Source organism: Salvia miltiorrhiza, chromosome 5 (genome assembly GCF_028751815.1).
Source record: "Salvia miltiorrhiza cultivar Shanhuang (shh) chromosome 5, IMPLAD_Smil_shh, whole genome shotgun sequence".
In the NCBI taxonomy this organism is placed as follows: Eukaryota; Viridiplantae; Streptophyta; class Magnoliopsida; order Lamiales; family Lamiaceae; genus Salvia; species Salvia miltiorrhiza.
Window position 1 is genome coordinate 7,773,261 of NC_080391.1, and position 19,301 is coordinate 7,792,561.

General features: G+C 34.0%; 3 protein-coding genes across 8 annotated transcripts; all 3 read left to right on the forward strand.

Annotated features, from left to right (window-relative positions):
- The first annotated feature begins 1,475 nt into the window (after positions 1–1,475).
- LOC130985677 (transcription factor MYB102-like) lies at positions 1,476–2,943 on the forward strand. Its single transcript, XM_057908755.1, has 3 exons — positions 1,476–1,654; positions 1,740–1,869; positions 1,989–2,943. The coding sequence occupies exons 1-3, from the start codon at positions 1,522–1,524 to the stop codon at positions 2,728–2,730; spliced, it is 1,005 nt and encodes a 334-aa protein (XP_057764738.1). The 5' UTR covers positions 1,476–1,521; the 3' UTR covers positions 2,731–2,943.
- Positions 2,944–12,357: 9,414 nt separating this feature from the next.
- Positions 12,358–13,229, forward strand: LOC130985678 (protein MOTHER of FT and TFL1-like). The gene is made up of 4 exons (XM_057908756.1): positions 12,358–12,558; positions 12,670–12,731; positions 12,888–12,928; positions 13,003–13,229. The coding sequence occupies exons 1-4, from the start codon at positions 12,358–12,360 to the stop codon at positions 13,227–13,229; spliced, it is 531 nt and encodes a 176-aa protein (XP_057764739.1).
- Positions 13,230–13,953: 724 nt separating this feature from the next.
- LOC130985679 (uncharacterized) lies at positions 13,954–19,104 on the forward strand. Of its 6 annotated transcripts, none has more exons than XM_057908758.1 (7): positions 13,954–14,079; positions 14,216–14,339; positions 14,615–15,950; positions 16,834–17,103; positions 17,973–18,128; positions 18,308–18,624; positions 18,811–18,995. In XM_057908758.1, the coding sequence occupies exons 2-6, from the start codon at positions 14,332–14,334 to the stop codon at positions 18,425–18,427; spliced, it is 1,890 nt and encodes a 629-aa protein (XP_057764741.1). In that variant the 5' UTR covers positions 13,954–14,079; positions 14,216–14,331; the 3' UTR covers positions 18,428–18,624; positions 18,811–18,995. The 6 variants fall into 6 exon arrangements, with proteins under 6 accessions (XP_057764741.1, XP_057764745.1, XP_057764743.1 ...); XM_057908762.1 differs by having other exon boundaries at positions 14,624–15,950; XM_057908759.1 differs by having other exon boundaries at positions 13,982–14,339; positions 18,308–18,436.
- The last annotated feature ends 197 nt before the right edge of the window (positions 19,105–19,301 follow it).

A 19,301-nucleotide genomic window follows, 5' to 3' on the forward strand; every position in this document is an offset into this window, starting at 1 on the left:
CTCCACTGTCGCTGATTTTTATGACACCTTTTTTTTTCACTTCCCCAAATTAGTTAACTTGTGCCGTATATGGGAAGATTTATTGCAACTTTTTAATTAATTCAATATCTAGTAGGCAATAGCTTACTGAAAATATGTTAGTATATATCATAAACATACCACACAAGTATGTTGCTTTGATGTATTAATAAAGGAAATATGAGATACAAATTGATCGAGAATGTTAGCTAGGTAATGTGCTATTGCAAAAGAAGCACGTACTTGTGTAAATTAAAAATCACGGGAGTTTGTTTTTGTTTAGTTAATATGATGAAGATAATACATATGTATACTATAAATGCGCCCATATTTCGGCAAAAGCCAAACTCAATTATTGTAGCCCTCAAATTAAATGCAAGCTTCAAGTCCTCCACCCATTTATTATTTGAGATAAAATGTCCAACCATAAAAGAGAGGACCACCTGGCATTTCTAATCCAAATATAAATAATTAATAACACAAATTAAAAGTTGAAGTCAATAATGCCCCTGCCCCCGTACGTCTACACAAATCCAATAGGTTTTGGAGATCCAGGCATGTACAGAATAGTCTTTTAATTGTGAGGGAAGCTACATGGCTCCATGAAGCTGGCTTCAATTTCAAGCCATGCAGTTCCATTGGTTTGAAAACCTATATAGCTTTATTTATATATATATATATATATATATATATATATATATATATATATATATACACACACAATTAAATTACTCCTACATTTATACTTTTGGTGGGGGTTACGTGTCCTTTTTTGTGTGTGTGTTGAAGACAGCTAATGTGAATCCAGAAAGCGAGGAGCCGAAAAATGATTTTTGTTCTATGTACTATACGTGACTAAACTTTGTGGTCAAAATATTAATTAGGCATAATAGTGCATCATTTAGCCATTAATTTTCATATAATATATATACAGAGCGATTTGGTGTCTGGAAAAATTATGTTGAACGGTCCTAATTTACAGCTAATTAACCTTCTTCCCTCTGTAGAAAGAACCCTAATTAACATGACAGATGAGAGTCATACAATTATATATTCCAAGAAATTTCACAAATTGTGAACATTCATACTGAACGCACTAATGCAAAATCATGTAAATGGAGTAGTATTAATATAATGTGAATGGACGGTAATCATAAATGTAATATGAAGGGATGGTAATTAAATTAAAAACCGAATAAGACGCGTATGGTGAAATTGGAATGAGAATGGAACATGTGTAATTAATAAGCACAGTATGCAATAGTTACGTAATTGAGAAGTACGGAAATGTTTTCACCAGCGGATTAATTGGTTTCCCTCAATTTTTTGGGACACGTCGACTATGTGAGTAATAGGGACGGCACCGAATCCTTTTGACTTCAATTTGTTCGCTTCTAACCTTCTATTAATCCTTTCTGACTATATATATACCCTTCTCCAAACCCTGTTTTTATGTTAGGGACCTACACACCTCTCTCCTACTATTTTTCGTACTCACTCGCAATGGGAAGAGCTCCTTGCTGTGACAAAAATGGCCTCAAAAAGGGGCCTTGGACTCCAGAAGAAGATCAGAAACTCATGGATTACATTCAGAAAAACGGTTACGGCAACTGGAGAACTCTTCCAAAGAATGCTGGTTAGTATAAATTCTACTCATTTTTACTGCTTTACACTCCAATTCAATTTCCAACTCAAACTCAAACTCCATTTTTCTAATTTAGGTCTGCAAAGATGCGGGAAGAGTTGCCGACTGCGGTGGACCAACTACCTCCGGCCCGATATCAAGAGAGGAAGATTCTCCTTCGAGGAAGAAGAAACGATCATCCAACTGCACAGCATCCTCGGCAACAAGTACGTTATTTAATTTATCATCAACTAGTAATAAAATACTCCTTAATTAGTTTTATACTCATATATGGAGCTTTCTAAAAGAGGAAAATTATTGATTTTATTGAAATTAATCAACACAGATGGTCCGCGATAGCTGGGCGACTTCCCGGCAGAACCGACAACGAGATCAAGAACTACTGGAACACTCACATTCGAAAGCGGCTGCTCCGAATGGGAATCGACCCCGTCACTCACAGCCCCCGCCTCGACCTCCTCGACCTCCTTAACTCCTCCCTCTACGCCCAACAACAACCCTCCAACATCATCCACTTCTCCAGATTACTAGGAATGCAGCCTTTCATCAATCCCGAATTAATAAGGTTGGCGTCTTCCTTCATCTCCTCCGACCGTCCAAACCACGCCTCCTTTCAAAACCAACCAATCACAAATTGCAACAATCAAGTTTCTCCATCTCCGACCACACTCGCTAATCACAATCAAGATGATCAGTTCCTTCAATACGACGCCCAGAATCCGGCCGGATTTGGGGACTGGCACCAAAATGACGGCTCGGTTTTTGATTATGCTGATCAGCTCCCCAACTATGGGTATTACGGTTCGGATCAGTCGGTGGTGGATCCGGCGCCGTCGTCGGAGACTTCGACCTTTCAGTCTAACAGTAGCAACAACAACTTCAGCTTCCAATCCGTTTTGTCCAACATCTCCACGCCCTCGTCGAGCCCCACGCCGTTGCATTCCGGTTCCACTTACAATATGACCGCCGCCGCCGGCAGCACCGAAGATGAGAGGGAGAGTTACTGCAGCGATATGTTGAAGTTTGAGCTTCCGGCGGAGATCTTGGATGTCGCCGATTTCATCTGAATTTTTTACCATCCGATCCGTGCAAAGCGATGCGGACTTTTTCCTTCTTCTTTGTTTAGTTTGTCCCGTGATGATCTTTCTCAAGTCTCAAGTTCCATGTTTCTTGTAAAAATCATTATCTGTGTTCTAGTATAACTTGTTCAATTAATTTTTCTAGCTAGTGCTCACTAGGCATCACCATCTTTCTTTAACAATTGATATGTTAGAAAATTATTATTACTGATCAAAAAAAAAAAAATGTTAGAAAATTATTATGCCGTCTCAGTTTCTTTTCTGGCTTTCTTGTCTGGATATGATCAATGTCATGATCCATCAATTAATCGAAATTGATTGGACTCCTCTTCAATTATTGATATAATTGTATAGTAAAAAAGAGGGAGCGAGGGGAATACATCGGGGAAAAATAAAAATGCGTAAAATTGATACATCCAAAGAGTCAAAATCACATTAGACTTTCTGTCAATTTATTTATTATATACACGTCATAAAGAACACGAACATTGTTTGTGCTAATATACTGAATTTGGTAGCGGATTATCTATTTAATTATCATGCTTCAATGTATTTCATATTTGCATGGATACCAAAGCGGAGACCACATCATTAATTATTGTGAATAGCTACAACTTTCTTGATAACATTAATTAGTATATCTTGTTATTTTTAGTAACCTCATATCTTTTATTATTAGTTCGCATCATTGTCTGGCAAACTTGCTTAAAGGGGCAAACTAGATCCATAATTTATTGATGACACTTAAACTTAAATTAATCCAAAAGTTGATACGTACAGAAAAAAGGAAGATAGATTTAGCAGCGAGAAGATGGTTTCATTCACCCCGACAGCGGAGTTGCGGCGGCGGTAGCCCAGCCGCCGACAGTGGCCATAGAAGCTGACGCGTGGAGGCGCCACCTGTTATGACTTTACTGTTTACGTAGTAATAAAGTAATGATAATATAATTGTGTAAACAATGTGCATGGGTTAAGCAGGGGTTTGACTAAAATAGGTGGGCACGTGTCAGATGCTGGGGTGGCGCTAGGGACCACTCGAAAAAAATAAAAAAGGGATATTTAGCTTTACTTAAAAATCATGGCGTGGCTCTTGTGCAATTTATCGTCTTTTTTGTCCTCCCACACAATAAATGAGGCGTTCGTCAAACCCTCGGTGACGACAGCGCCGGGACACGTGGTGCCAATGACAGAGACACTGGGCCCCACTCCCGCACGGGTCGCCGGCTGCCCCCACGGCCAATCGGCCACATCCGGTTTAATTTTGCCTCAGTTTTATCCAACTGTTTAACACTAAATTTTTGTTAAATTAAAAATTTTCAGTCATAACTTTTTACATTTTATTTAGTTGAGTCAATTATCTATTTTTATGTCGGATTAACATTTTTGGTGATCATCCACTCGATTTTCAGCTAGTCTTATCGGGGTTTTAGACTATTTAATTTGGGGTACCCCGATTAAATTTTTTTCATTTTAATCCTCCATCTTTTTATTCAATCTATTAATTCAAATCGATCAATCATTTCGAGCTATATATTAATTCACAACCCTAATTGGTATATGTGAGTTGATCTAAAATTCTTCATTACAAACGTTTTAATGTTCAAATCACAGTTCAAGGAAGATATATAATACTCTCTCCGTCCACTAATTGTTGTCCTAGGGGAAGTGTAAACCGTCCACTAATTATTGTCCTAGGGGAAGTGTTAAACAATTAGTGGACGGAGGGAGTACATTAATGCGAGTATATCAGAAAATACATTTTCTGTTTTATAAAAGCAGGAGACGTTAATACAGTATTTGGAAGATTTCGAATGACAAAATCCTCAGTTCTTAATTATTTTTGTACCTCAATGTACTAATTAACAATCATATAGATTATGATATAAATTACAGTAGTATGATGAATAGGTAAGAAGATATTGCTATCGAGGTGTGTATGCATTTTTCAGTAGTCAAAAATATTTATTTTAAAGTATAAAAAGTTTGTGCAGCCTTAACCATCCGAAGGAAGGTGAGAGGGTCTTTGCGGCCATTAAATTTGCGATGGACGTCATTTACATGTCACAAATGCGTCATGCATTGTACAATTTTGAACTTTTCCGTGCCATTCACTCGTGAGGTTGGGTTTCATTTACTCCATTGTAGATCAATATTCTATTTCGAGATACTTCACTTATATACTCATATTACTAATGTTTTAATAATATGGAGTAATTTTTAATTATATATAAATGTATCATATGTTGTCTTGAAGGTTAACAAGTAAATTTAATTACTATATCGTATAATATATCATATTTCTTTATTTGGATGTCCCATTTTAATAGGTCACTTTTTTATAATGAAAAAACAATATCTAACATACATTGCCCACATAACTCATATAATTAAATCTTTTTCACTAAAAAAATAAATATTTTTACTTCCTCTTACTTTTTTGACAAATACACTCTCAAAAAATCTATTTTTTCTCTCTTATTCGTTATTAACTATTCGTACTCAAGTCATGTTGCCTATTGAATTGAGATGGAGTATTATAGATCCTAAATTTCGTTAAATAATACTTCCTCTGTCCTATTAATAATGACTCACTACTTTATCTGAGCATATGAATTAAGCAGGAGATATTTAGGGTGTAAACTGTAACGTAAATGACTTGTAAGGAGGAGGTGTAAAGAAAATTTATGGTGTAAATTAAGTGAGTATCACTTGTTTAGAGTGTAATGTAAATTGGACACGAGAATTAAGGAGAGTTAAGGATCCTAATTATTTTTATTTTTGAACTAAGTCATTATCAATGAGACAAACAGAAATGAAAAGAAGTCATTATCAATAGGATGGAGAAAATATAAGAATGAAGTTTCTCCAATATAATTTTTTTTATATGAATAAAGTTAGTTATTTTACAATTTGCTGTAGTAATAATAAAGGGTTTATATGATAACCAAAATATATAATCTTAGATCAGGGAGAGACAGACTGAGACTATCAATCACTGAACTACGGAAGGAAGTTAATCTATACAAGCTAATCCTTCAGGTTGAGGAGATTTAGTTTGTTATTTTATGATTAATAAAATATATGATTGAGTATTTTTATCCTTAATTTATAAAATTTCTCCATTAATTCTACACTTTTAATGGAATATGACTAAATCAAAATTAATTCAAACCATAGGAATGACCATAGATTAACCTATTCTATTTTTATCTATTTAAATTAAGGGAACATTTACTTTTGATGATTAATTAACCTCGATAGATAAAAATAATAAGACTAACCTTGATAGATTCAGTGCCCCACAATTTTATGTGTGTCAAAATGTCCCACTATTATATCTAGTTATCTAGTATTTTAATACTACTATTTTTTATAAAAATAAAATTTATTATAATTAATAATATTAATCATACTTAATTTTTATTCTATAAAAATAAATTTTTAAAAATTATATACCATACTTTAGAATTTATTAACATATTATTAGTTAATAAAAGTAAAATTAAATTATAAAAATAATTACACACCCTAATTAGATGGAACAAATCCTAGTTAATAATCATAATATTAAATTAAAGCATGCAAAATTAAAATTAAAAAAAAAAAAGAATGCAAGAAAAATAAAATAAAAAATGAGACATCGAATGTGGTACACTGAATCTCAATTTTTGAATAAGTGAGATTAGAAATCTTACTCTTATGAATAAAAATATCCAATCATGCGTTTTATCAATAATACAAAATTAATACTCCTATATTCAAAAGTAATCGCCCGTGAATCCGTAAACACTCAATATAGGATGAAATATTTACCTTAATAGTACTCCATTCTTTAATGAACTGAAAATTGGGTGCAACTGTTTCTTCCGTTTTCTTATAATTCATTTTAAATTGGATAATCAATGTGATTTTAGATTATTAAGTTAATCGATTGAGGTGGGCAAGGTGATTAATAAGCATGATTAATAGGATTAACGTGTCGAAAAATACAGGGTCGAAAATGTAAGGAAAATACATGCAATAGAAGCCGACCATGATCCAAAAATGAAAAGTCAGTGCTTTGCTTGAGAAGGCCTTTCTTTCACTATCTGGCTCGACCGCCCAAAGAAAAAGCACTTTCAAAGTTTTGAATAAACTCGACGACTCTTAAAAGTGTGCTCGTGTCTTTTCCATTTTTCCCCCTAGCCTCGGACTAATTAATCTTGCTTTTTATTTTGTGTTTAATTTGGGTGTTTTCCCCTTTTCACAAAATCTTCGGTACACCTGAGTGTACCGTACAACCGGGTTGACCCGTACTCAGAATAGTATTATTTATATGGGTTGAGTTAGGATATGGGTTCAAATCAGGGCATGAGTTAAAGTTTAAATGAAAGTGTAAGCCCGTTGTACGGTACACTCGAATGTACCAAGACCACCTCTTTCCTTTTTGGCATTATTTAGTCCATCAACCCGAGAAATTGTGCTTAAAAGGATGGAGTTTTTCAACTAAAGAAAGTGTGAAATGGGGCCTGCCTAGTATTTTTATTAATCTTTCTGATTATTATGGTTGACTTTTGGTAATCGTTCTCTCTTGGGATAGCAAATAATTTGGAGGTGAGAATGATTGCAGTGCTGATTAGTTTTACAGGAGTTGTTGGTTGTTGCTTCTTTTGAGACTTAAGTTTGGCAAGACCTAATAAAAGGGTTAACAATTCTATATTTCTATTTGTGGTCTTTAAGTTGGGCTTGAACCTAAGCTTTTTTAATAGTTACACGTCAAGGCTTAATAAGGAAATTGTCGAGAGCAATTTCAACAAGTTTAAGACTAACATAAACGACTGTAAGCAGTAGATTTATGTTAATTAATTATTTCCAGCAAATTATCAAACATTTTATGGGTAGTTGTAACTTGTAAGCAGTAGATGGAAAATTGAAGGAATTAATGAAGATGAAAAGTCCTAAATAAAGTTATGAGTACTTAATTCATGTTTGATCAGTAGGTCCAAATTATGGCAAAAAGAATCACAGCAGTCCCTGCTGTGCCAAATACTGTGTCGTTTTGGACCAATTTGTTCATTATACATTTTATTCTTCAAAAACATAATAGATATAATCAAATCTTAAATAAATGAGTGCCTAGTGTGCGTGTGTTGACCTAGTGGTAGGAGGTTAATGCCCAAGATCTAAAGTTCTGGGTCCCAGTCCTCGATCGCGCGGTCTTTAAAATTTCTTTATTTACTTATTTACTTTATAAAAAAAAAAAATTTGAGTGCCTACAGAATTAAAATGTTGAAAAGATGAAATATTATTAAACTCTAATTATGAACATTCAACCCTAAAAATAATTAACTCAAAATCCTAATAAAATGATTTCTAATTTTGAGTATTTCAAGAGAAAAGAAAATTGTTTTTTAGTTAATCATTTTTATTAGGATTAATTTTTATAATTAGGGTTTAATAGTATTTTTCATTTTCAAAATTTTACTTTATATATGATTATTTATTTAATAATTGATTATATAATAATTATTTTTAATTTACAAGTAGATGGTTGTGCATGTTATTACGAAATTGGTGTATATATCATGGGTGTGTGACGAAACTCTAATTATATGACATGTTATTACGAAATTCATGTACATATATAATTTGCAGTGTGTGACGAATATCCCATAATATTTTTGGCATCATCCCCAATATAATAAAAGTCTTCCAAGAAACTCCACATTTGACAATATGACTATGACAGGCCTATATGTGATAAATATGCTTCTTCTTCTTTTATGATAAATGTGATAAATATGCTTAAAAATTGTAAAAGTCAGTAAAATAAATGTCTGTCAACTCTTTACATAAATAAACCAGCTAATTAGATTTTTGTTCCAAAGCATTTTTAGGTTCTGTTAGCTGGTTTGTGGACAACGTTGTCATTAAGAAATATGACATCTGATTACACAAGAAATTTTTAGTAACTAATTAATAGAACCAAGGAGAAATATTCAACTTTCTTAAACTTTATCTTCGACATGATGTCATGCATTGAAACACTGCCGACATTTTTTGCTCTTAAGAAATATTTAACTTTCTTGAAGTTTACCTCTGACATGAGTAGGACTGTTTAAATGGATATCGAATACCGGTTCATTTGATAATCGAATCTAACCGAATCAGTTGAACTAGAATTTGAGATAATGAGAGATCATTTCATAATAATATGAACTGAAATAAAAGGACTATGTTGAGCTAATGATGCATAATGTATTCCTTTATCTTCACAGTTTGTACCACAGTTCGAATATTGATCATAGCATACAACAATTGCTTTCTTTTTCTTTTTCTCGATTATTCGAATAAATTTTGGGTTCAGTTTCGATTACTAGAATTTATGAAATTTTGTGCTCGAGTAACCAAAATTTTTGGTACGAATAATTCGACACCTCTACGAGGCAGGCATCCATCATCTGTAAACCAAATTACCAATGCCCCTAGGGTCTCGAGACCACCTTATCGCTTTTTGTAATTATTATTACGAATGAACAAGTAAATTTGTTATGCAAAAATTAATGCAAAATCCACAAGGAGACTTTATACATAAGTAACGTACAAGAAGAGAAGCAATACACGATGTAATAGATAGTAGATAGTAATAGGTGAAGCTATGAAATCGGATTTTAAGCGATTCGATCTATATTTTAAAAGGCCCAAAAATAGTTTAGCAAGAGGAAGCCCGACTCTACATATTAGATTTAAGCCTGGCGGTGGCCCAACAAGAAAACTCGATGCTGAATGGACTTCTATCACCCAATTTTTTGGACTAGCCCGGCGGCCCGGCCTGCCCATCTGACACCTCAGCTGACATGCAGTCTATAAACGATTCATGGATTTCGTCATAGATTGGCAATGGGGGATTATCCTCTCACTTTATTTACTATAGTCTTTTATTTTAAAGATAATAAAAAATATTTATAAATTTATTGTCATATCCAAGTTAATCCCAAACCAATACACCCTCCTAAATGGTTATGTAAATTTTCACATTCTCAACAAAGTAACCATCACTGCCACCTCTGATTTATTCGATCGATTCTGTAGATGGTCTGATTGTTCGTTTTTTGTGTTATTGACCATATATTAGTATAGCTAAAAATATGATTCATTCCTCGATTATAATTTCAATATAACATCCATATTCTCTATATTATTTAGTTTGACCAAATGTTATTGACAAATAATGCAAATGATATATATATTCAATTAAGTCATGAAAATAAGGAAAGAAAAATGGTGAACTTCTCTTTTGTATAAAATGTGGGAAAAGAAAAGAGGCATTTAAATGCATAAATTTTTGTTATCCATCATTTTCTCATGATAAATTTATCCATCAAAGTAAATGCACCCTAAAGGTAATTGACTATGATCAAGTGGATCATATAATAGTAAAAATATCATGAACTTTCATAAGTATAAAATTGACACGGACTTACATTCTTTTTAATACGACAACATATAAGATCCGAAGTTTACATGAAATTTTTTAATTTACTTGGAATATTCCTAACGAAATATAAGAGCTCTCCTCTTCTGCGAATCCTAATTTTATACCAATTTTCTCTTATAAAATATTGTTGACAAAATCCACAAGCATAACGATACGAATTTTTTAAACTTTTGGAATCATAGAAACATAGGCTTGTACAGACATATAAATTATGTTGATGGAATTCCTTAACAAAGAAGACCAACCAATATTTCATAAATTATTCACTGGATTCTCACAAGTATGATAACACATTTTTTCTGCGAGAGAAAATAAAATTATCTGTTCGAGGCTAGGGTTAATAGGGGAAAAAAAAGAATTCATATTTATTTGGGAATACACTAGGGTCATGTTTGTTTGTCAGGAAAGTAATCTGAATTGGGATTGTTATTCCCAAGAAAATGATTCCATGGAAAATAAATCCTAATAGATTCATTATCCAATGTTTGGAAATATCAAAATTAATTGTTAGGATTCTGGATTGTATCATTAAATAAATATATTTAATTAATATATGTAAGAATTAAAGTGGTATTTACCCTTAATTTTCAATAATTCAGAATATAATTTTCGAGGTTTAAAAAATTATTTTCAATAATTCAGAATATAATTGATAGTGTGAAAATAGTTCGGGGTTTAAAGTGATATTTACCCTTAATTTTATAGTAACAACAAAGTACAAATGATTTATAATTCTGAAATTAAATTCATTTTTTTTCTTAGATAATAATAATAATAATAATAATAATAATAATAATAATAATAATAATAATAATAATAATAATAATAATAATAATAATAATAATAATAATAATAATAATAATAATAATAATAATAAGTATGATTCATAATTCTAAGAATTAAATTATGATTTCTTAAAATAATTCATGAATTAATTAATTAATTAATTAATAATAATAAGTATGATTCATAATTCTAAAAATTAAATTATGATTTTCTTAAAATAATAATAATAATAATAATAATAATTTTTATTTAATAAAAAAATAATATTGTATATATATGTAAGTAAGAATCCTGAGAATGAGGAAAAAGAATACCTAAGAAAAGCTAGGAATAAGAATCTTGGAAAGTTGTACTACTTTCCTTGTTTTCGGGATTATGATTACTTTCTCTATCTGACAAAAATTTAACCAAACACAGGAATTTAATATTTTGGAATCAGATTACTTTCCCAGGACAGAATCCGTGCCAAACAAACATGCCCTAGGTGAATTTAGATTTCTCATGTAATTTTTATATCAACTTGGGGTATTCCACGCCGTCAATTCAAGGCATTTTTGTATTTGTGAAAGTTTGGGCCGGGATATTTGCTATTTTTTTTAAAGTTCAAATCATTTTTAAAATTAATTTCAAAGTTTCAGATATTTTTTTGTATATTTTAAAGTTCAGCCCATTTTTACAAATATGATTCTAAAGTTTAGGTAATTTTTCACACTTTTTAAAGTTCATAGTATTATTTTTACAAATGACTTCAAACTTCAGGCTATTTTTTTACTGTTTAGGTCCTTTTTACAAATGTCTTCAAAGTTTGGACCGTACTTGAAGTGAGAGATTGAAATATATGGACTAGATTATGGTATATATATTTGATATATTAAATTTGGGTTTAATTAGTTAATTAATAGTTGGATAATTGAACTAATTAATTGGAAATCAGTAGCGAAAGATCGGTTTCTATCAGTGTACTTTTGTAAAAAAGAAAAAAAAAGAAAAATCGATATTGTACCTACGAAATCGGTTTTTCAAGCTACGAAACCACTTTTGAGCAAAAACTGATTTCTTGAATTTCAATAGTTTCTGCTAGAGTAAATTTTTACCATCAAAATTAACTTCATCAAACACTGTTAATTATGACAGATTTTTATGTAACATGTAAGGTGTAGTGATGGTATAACTGAAGAATATTGGAGTATGTAGAGAATCTGTGTCAACACTTGTCCGAACCTTTGCACCACGTAGTTCATCATCACCCCAATTTCACAACGTGTCTTCTCCTGACTCCTTATATCCTCTCTCTCTCCCATACCATTAATTTCACAATTTAGAAGTAATCTGCAAAGGGGCGATCGATCAAGATGCGTAGGGCGTCGCTGGATCCGCTGGTGGTGGGCAGAGTAGTCGGGGATGTGCTCGACATCTTCGTTCCGACGGCGGAGCTGGCGGTGCGCTACGCCACTCAAAAGATCAGCATTAACGGCGGCAAGCTGAAGCCTTCCTCCGCTGCTGAAAGGCCTAAAGTCCGTATCACCGGCTCTCCAAATAACTACTACACTCTTGTAAGCCCCTACTACACTCAAGTCACATCAAAATATTTATGTTCATAATTATAATTGTAATATATGCATGACTCATGATGATGACTTGCTTATTTTTGGGCACATGAGTAGGTCATGGTTGATCCTGATGCTCCTAGTCCGAGTGAACCCGCATTTAGAGAGTGGCTCCATTGGTAACATATTCCAAACTTCACCGCATGTTAAATTCGATCTCTTTATTAATTACAAGATGCTTTGTACGAATCATTACATGCAACACAGCTAGATGATTAGGTGCTCAACAATCAAATTTCATTAATTGAGAGTTGTTCGATCGGTTGTGCATGCAGGCTAGTCATAAATATTCCCGAGGGATCCGATGCCAGTGAAGGTAGTGATGGCGCCATGAACTTAATTATGTATTTTAGTGAGATGGGATACAGTAAGTAAAAATATATGTTGTAGGGAAGGAGCTAATGGCGTACATGGGGCCACAGCCGCCGATCGGGATCCATCGTCACGTATTTGCAGCATTCCGGCAGGCGGGGCTTATGGAGACGGTGAAAGGGAAGCCGGCGGAGCGAGGACTTTTCAATACGCGCCAGTTTGCGAGCGAGAATCAACTCGGTCTCCCCGTCGCTGCTTTCTATTTCAATTCTCAGAAACAACCTGCTGGAAACAAGACACGTTAACTAATTAACTACTCTCTCTCTCTACACTATATATAGTGTTTCTCTCTTTCGTCTTGTGACTTGTCTTGTGCGCCGCCATGTATTTTTTAATTAATACTTATATATTAATTACTGTAGTCCGGTTAAATTTAAATTTAGATACAGTCATTTTGAGCTCTATTCGAAATGAGAATATGTAATCGTTGTTCAGGGATATCTAATTCTCAGATATTATACTAAGTTCTCAATATTTTTGAAGTCACAATATTTTTTGTGTCAGTACTCCTGCCTCGCAATCAAATTCGTTAAAGAGGTAGTGTTTAGTGAAAAAGTGAAATGAAAAACTAGAATGAAAGAGAGAGTAATCATGTGTTTAGGAAAAATAAGGTGTAATTAGTAGCTTTAACTATTTCAAAAAGGGAAATGACTCAACTTCGTTGAGATGACCCAAAAACTCAACTTCATTGGGACAGAGAGAGTATAATATATTAAATTATAATTAATATTTATAATCAATGAGATTTACTTGTCATTTTTTATTTAGACATGTCATGTCTCAATGTCATGCATATGAAAGGAACATCTTAATATATATAGTGAGTTGGCCCAAGACCAAATGGGAGTTTGAGGTTCAACTTAACTTACACAGAGAACCATAAATAAATTTGAATATAGCAAATATTGCAGTAAAGTTTGTTTATTTTCTTCAAATTGCAAATCTTTAGGATATTTTATTAGTATAAGATAATTACAATTATTTTTCAATGGCAAATTAGCGAAACATAGGGCATGTGGATCTAACCTCCTCAACACAATATCGTTCTTCGTCTTCATCATCACAATCATTTCATCTTTCGCCGCATGCGCCTAGGTTAACTTAATAACGATCATTCCCCTAAATTTCTATCTATATCATTGGTTTCCATCTCTTCAGTTTCTATGCTAATGCATAAAATCTCGTTTTATAAATTTCTTATGTTTTTGTGGGAAATCTTGAATTTGTGAAGGGTGTGATTCGTATGGTCGAATCCTTCATTAATCGTTAGAAGATGCTCGTCGAAAACTTACTACGCCTCATGCGCGCGTCATTCTATCAGCGTTTCTTTGCTGCACAGTTTTCGCTATGTCAAGGTTCGTAAAGCTTTATGTATATTTATTGCATCACGTCATTTGTTGTTTTCGCGCGAGCATTTGATCATTCTATGTTTATTGAAAGATACATAGGTTATTGAAAAACAAGTTTTAGAATGATAGAGTTATTCCTTCTTTTATTGACATGTATTAATATGAACATCTCGCGTTGTTATAGTGGAATTCCACATTATACGCTGTTAAAATTTAGATTATGGAAACGTTGTTTGTTTATATTTCTCAAGTATGGGTATTTTGAATTCCATCTCCTTAAGATGTGGCAGATTGTTCGGGAAAGCATCATCGTCTCTCCGGACTTGTCAATCTGGCATGAATGCACATGGGTCAGCCTATGGAGCACCTCTCCGACTCAAGATATGTTCTTCTCGATACACATTGTACTTCCATTACTTGTTTCGCAGCAGAAGACGTGCTTGGGGTGCAACTTGTGAAAATGGAAAAGGTTTCTGTAATAGTTACTCAAGGAGGTATTCAACAAGTCCAGCTCGCAATACCGTAGCTTATCATACCCGGATTGTTTGGAAGAACATGGCAAAAAAGTCCATACAAAATGCCCAAACTCATCTCTCCATAGAGAAGATTGCTCAGGCTGTTAGCTTAGGCTTTAGCTATTCTTACATGGTTGTTCCGAGCATATTTGCTCTCGTGTGTGGGACCCATTTAGCATGGGCAGAGGAAGCTGCACCGACCACAAATACCGTCTACGATCCCAGGAATACTTTATACATGCATGCTCAAGACACCCACAGTTGTGTAACTGGATTAATATTCTCCATATTTGAAGGGATTTTCATGTTGATTAGAACTTTTTATTTGGCTGTTCTGTTTACTCCAAGCATCAGCATGGCACCGTTTGCAGATAGTTTGGGGCCCCATTTCAGGAGATTATGGCTTCAGGTTGTCCATCTAACTCTAGAAAGAGCTGGTCCAGCGTTTATTAAATGGGGCCAGTGGGCAGCCACACGACCTGATCTATTTCCTAAAGACTTGTGCACAGAGCTGTCAAAGCTTCACATGAAAGCACCCCAACACAATTTTGCCTATACAAGAAAGACAATTGAGAGAGCTTTTGGTCGTAAGATCTCTGAAATTTTTGATGATTTTGAGGAAGAACCAGTTGCATCGGGGAGTATCGCTCAAGTCCATCGAGCTTCATTGAGATCCCGATACCCTGGTCATCAGATCGATCCGATTCTAGTTGCTGTTAAGGTGAGGCACCCGGGAGTTGGGGAATCCATAAAAAGGGATTTTGCGATCATTAATGTTGTAGCAAAGATTTCAGGATTTATTCCTGGCCTTAATTGGTTGAGATTAGATGAAAGTGTCCAACAGTTTGCAGTGTTCATGATGTCACAAGTTGATCTTGCTCGAGAAGCTGCCCACTTGAGCCGCTTCATATACAATTTTAGAATGTGGAAGGATGTTTCCTTCCCCAAACCTATATATCCTCTGGTACATCCAGCTGTTCTGGTAGAAAGTTTTGAACACGGAGAAAGTGTTTCACACTATGTTGACGAATACCAGGGGAATGAACGAATTAAAAGATCTCTTGCCCACATTGGAACCCATGCACTACTGAAAATGCTCCTGGTAACTTAATTATATCATGCCATTTTCTCTTTAATTACTTTTTGCTATCTTCCTTGTGCATTTATATCAGTACTGCCTCTTCTCTATGAGTATGAGGAATTCTGGTTTCGTTACGTACAATGAGGCTAGCTCTACCACAATTATTGTATAGCTGGGGTGGCACATAATTGCAATTATCTTCCATCCATAAGCTTTTGATTCCATATATGGATGTTAAATGTGAAGTGGTAACTTAGATTATTTTGTTGATCCACACGGAGAAATTGTATTGTAGAGAACTTCTTTTCTTATGTATGATAGGACACTAATAGAAACATATATGGGACTTGAAGTTCACTCATTCATAAATAAAAAATTTGTCTTGATGCAAGACGCAACAATGTACTCCCTCCGTCCTTGAAAATTGTGACATTTCCTTATTTGGAAATGACCCCACAAACTTTCCCTCTCACTATTAACAAAAAAGTGTGGGATCCAATCTCCAATCAAACACAACTACCACATTTTTTCTTAAAATTAAAACATATGCCATATTCATTGGGTCACAGTTTTTAAGGACGGAGGAAGTATTTACTTGGCCAATGCTCTTGGTTTTGATGCCTGTTAGCTTGAAGCTGCCAATATGCTCATTTTTAGTTTGATAGTCTTTATGTGGGCAATGCAAATGTTTTGTAATGGTAATGGCTTTTATTTGTGTTTATCTCAACATGGTATGATATTACAATTTACACTCTAAGGAAACTTGCATTATTTACTTGTATGATTTATTCATATTTGAAGCTACCTTTCTGTGGGTAAGAGAATGCTTATTCCTATTGTTAACAAATATGATCACTTGCAAAGGATGATTCTGTTTCTTGAAATTTTGACTTTCCTTTGTTAGGTTGATAACTTTGTTCATGCTGACATGCATCCTGGAAACATCCTTGTTCGTGTTGCTCGGAGCAACTCGTCTCGCAAAAAGCTCTTTAAAGCGAAGCCTCATGTTATTTTCCTTGATGTGGGCATGACTGCTGAGCTTTCTAAAAATGACCAGATTAATTTACTGGATTTCTTTAAAGCTGTTGCTTGTAGAGATGGCCGAACTGCAGCAGAGTGCACACTGAGACTATCAAGGAAACAGAAATGCCCAAATCCAGAGGCCTTCATCCAGGTGAACAACTAGCATTTTCATGCAATCAGGTGCATTTTAGATACTGTATGATATTAGAAATTCTTGGATGTCTGATACGATCCGTATCAACGGTGGAGCAATTCGAGTCGCTCAAACTCCACAAATCGAGAGAGAAGAGAGAGATTTGATAACTATCAACCAAAATATTCATTTCATACTCAATAAACTTAGAGATTACATTATTTATACCTAATAATAAAAACCTAATGGGCTAATGGGCTAGAGCATAATAGGGCCAAGCTAGGGGATGGGCTGGGTGTATCAATGTCTCTCTTTGGTTTCGATATTTTCAATATTAGTTTGAACCCTCATATAAGGAAGATTGTAGATAGGCTCCTACTTTGTCCATTATTATATAATTATACTTTGGATTATTATTGATATTGTACAAAGTTCATCACAGCCACCACCGTTGTGGATTCAGCATGTGTAAATGAGACAAGCTAATCCAACTTTGCTATTATCACTGTATAATTGCATAAGCACTCGATAATTGATAGTTGCACTTATCTAAATGGAAAAAGAAGTTAAATGTGATTTTGTATTATGTTGCTTTATCAGGCTAAACTCGTTAGGAAGGAAACCTCTTTCTGTATCACCTCATAATTTGTGGTTGAACAACCCAAGTTTATGTTGGTTTTCATAGAGAATTGTATGATGCTCATATTCCATTCTCATATGGTATCCTCCCACTTGTGAAATGCATTCTCTAGGGAGATTTTAAAATTGTTGTGTTTTACTTTATCTTCTTGTGAAGTAGATGTCATAGCATTGTAGATGTTAGTCTTGTATGGTTAGAGATAATGAATATCTCATCTTGTAACACCTTTTGATTTCTATGGGTGCAGGAAGTGAAAGAGTCATTTGATTTTTGGGGTACCCCTGAAGGAGATTTGGTCCATCCTGCTGATTGTATGCACCAACTACTTGAGAAAGTTCGGCGGCATAGAGTTAATATTGATGGAAATGTTTGCACAGTGATGGTGACTATTTTAGTCCTTGAGGTAGTCTCTTGTTTAATTTTCGTATTTATGCCAAGGTGTGTTTGAGAGCTGCTAGAATGCAGCATAACATGTCATATGTGAATATTTTGATTTACATTCCTGTTGTATAGTTGAGGTTAATGGAGAAATATTGGTTGAGAGGTGATTTTGATTAGCTATGGATGATTTATATCTGATAGGGTTGGCAACGGAAGCTTGATCCAGGTTATGATGTGATGCATACACTTCAAACACTCCTCCTGAAATCAGATTGGGCACAATCACTTTCTTATACAATAGAAGGACTAATGGCCCCATGAGATTCCACAGTATATGGCTCTTCATTTTGTACATTAATTTATCTGCTCATTTATGTGATTTTTTGACATCTTCTGGTGGCTCCCGTGTGTGCCCAGTCACAATTTTGTTACATTTTTAACCACCTCTATTACTCACTAAACTGACCTGCAAAAACCCCTACTCAAGGAGGCTTACCTCACAGAATACTTTGTTTGAGGTAATAAATAAACTCCTCAACTTATTTATCATTGTTTTTGTTACATAATTTAGTCATGACATGTTGGGAATTTTTTCCCCCGTGTTTATATATCGAAGCGAGGCTCAAGAACTTTTCTGAAAATTATTCTACTTCATGTTGTTCCTGATTAATTTAACTAAATTCTATAGAATGAATTTTGTTCAGATTATTATCAAGACCTGGACCTGCTCATCGCTCTTCGGATTATTTGGAGCGCCAACAGATTCAGAGTCAGACCAGCTTTGTTGCTTTCCAAATTTTAGATGGAAAATTTTTGATTAGGTGGAAGAATTATGAGAAACTACACTATGTTTTTATTTATTTGTTTATTTCATTGGATGTTAGATCAGTGGAGATTGAACTCCGGACGTTACCTGTTCCGATGGAATGGGACAGTAAACTAAGTTAGAGTGCATATGTACATCAAGCTATTATTAATGCAATTTGGATATTATAGTATACCCAAGCCAAGCTCAACAATATCTCAATCCTCGAATAGTTTTAGATAGGCAGTAACTTCTTTTTGCCATTATAATGTTTGTCTCGAAGACTCTGAGCCACGTTTGGTTGGGTGTTTTTAGAGGTTAGAAAGGGATTCAATTAATTGAATCCATTATTTATAGTTTGGTTTGATTAATGAGTTAATTAATATCCTT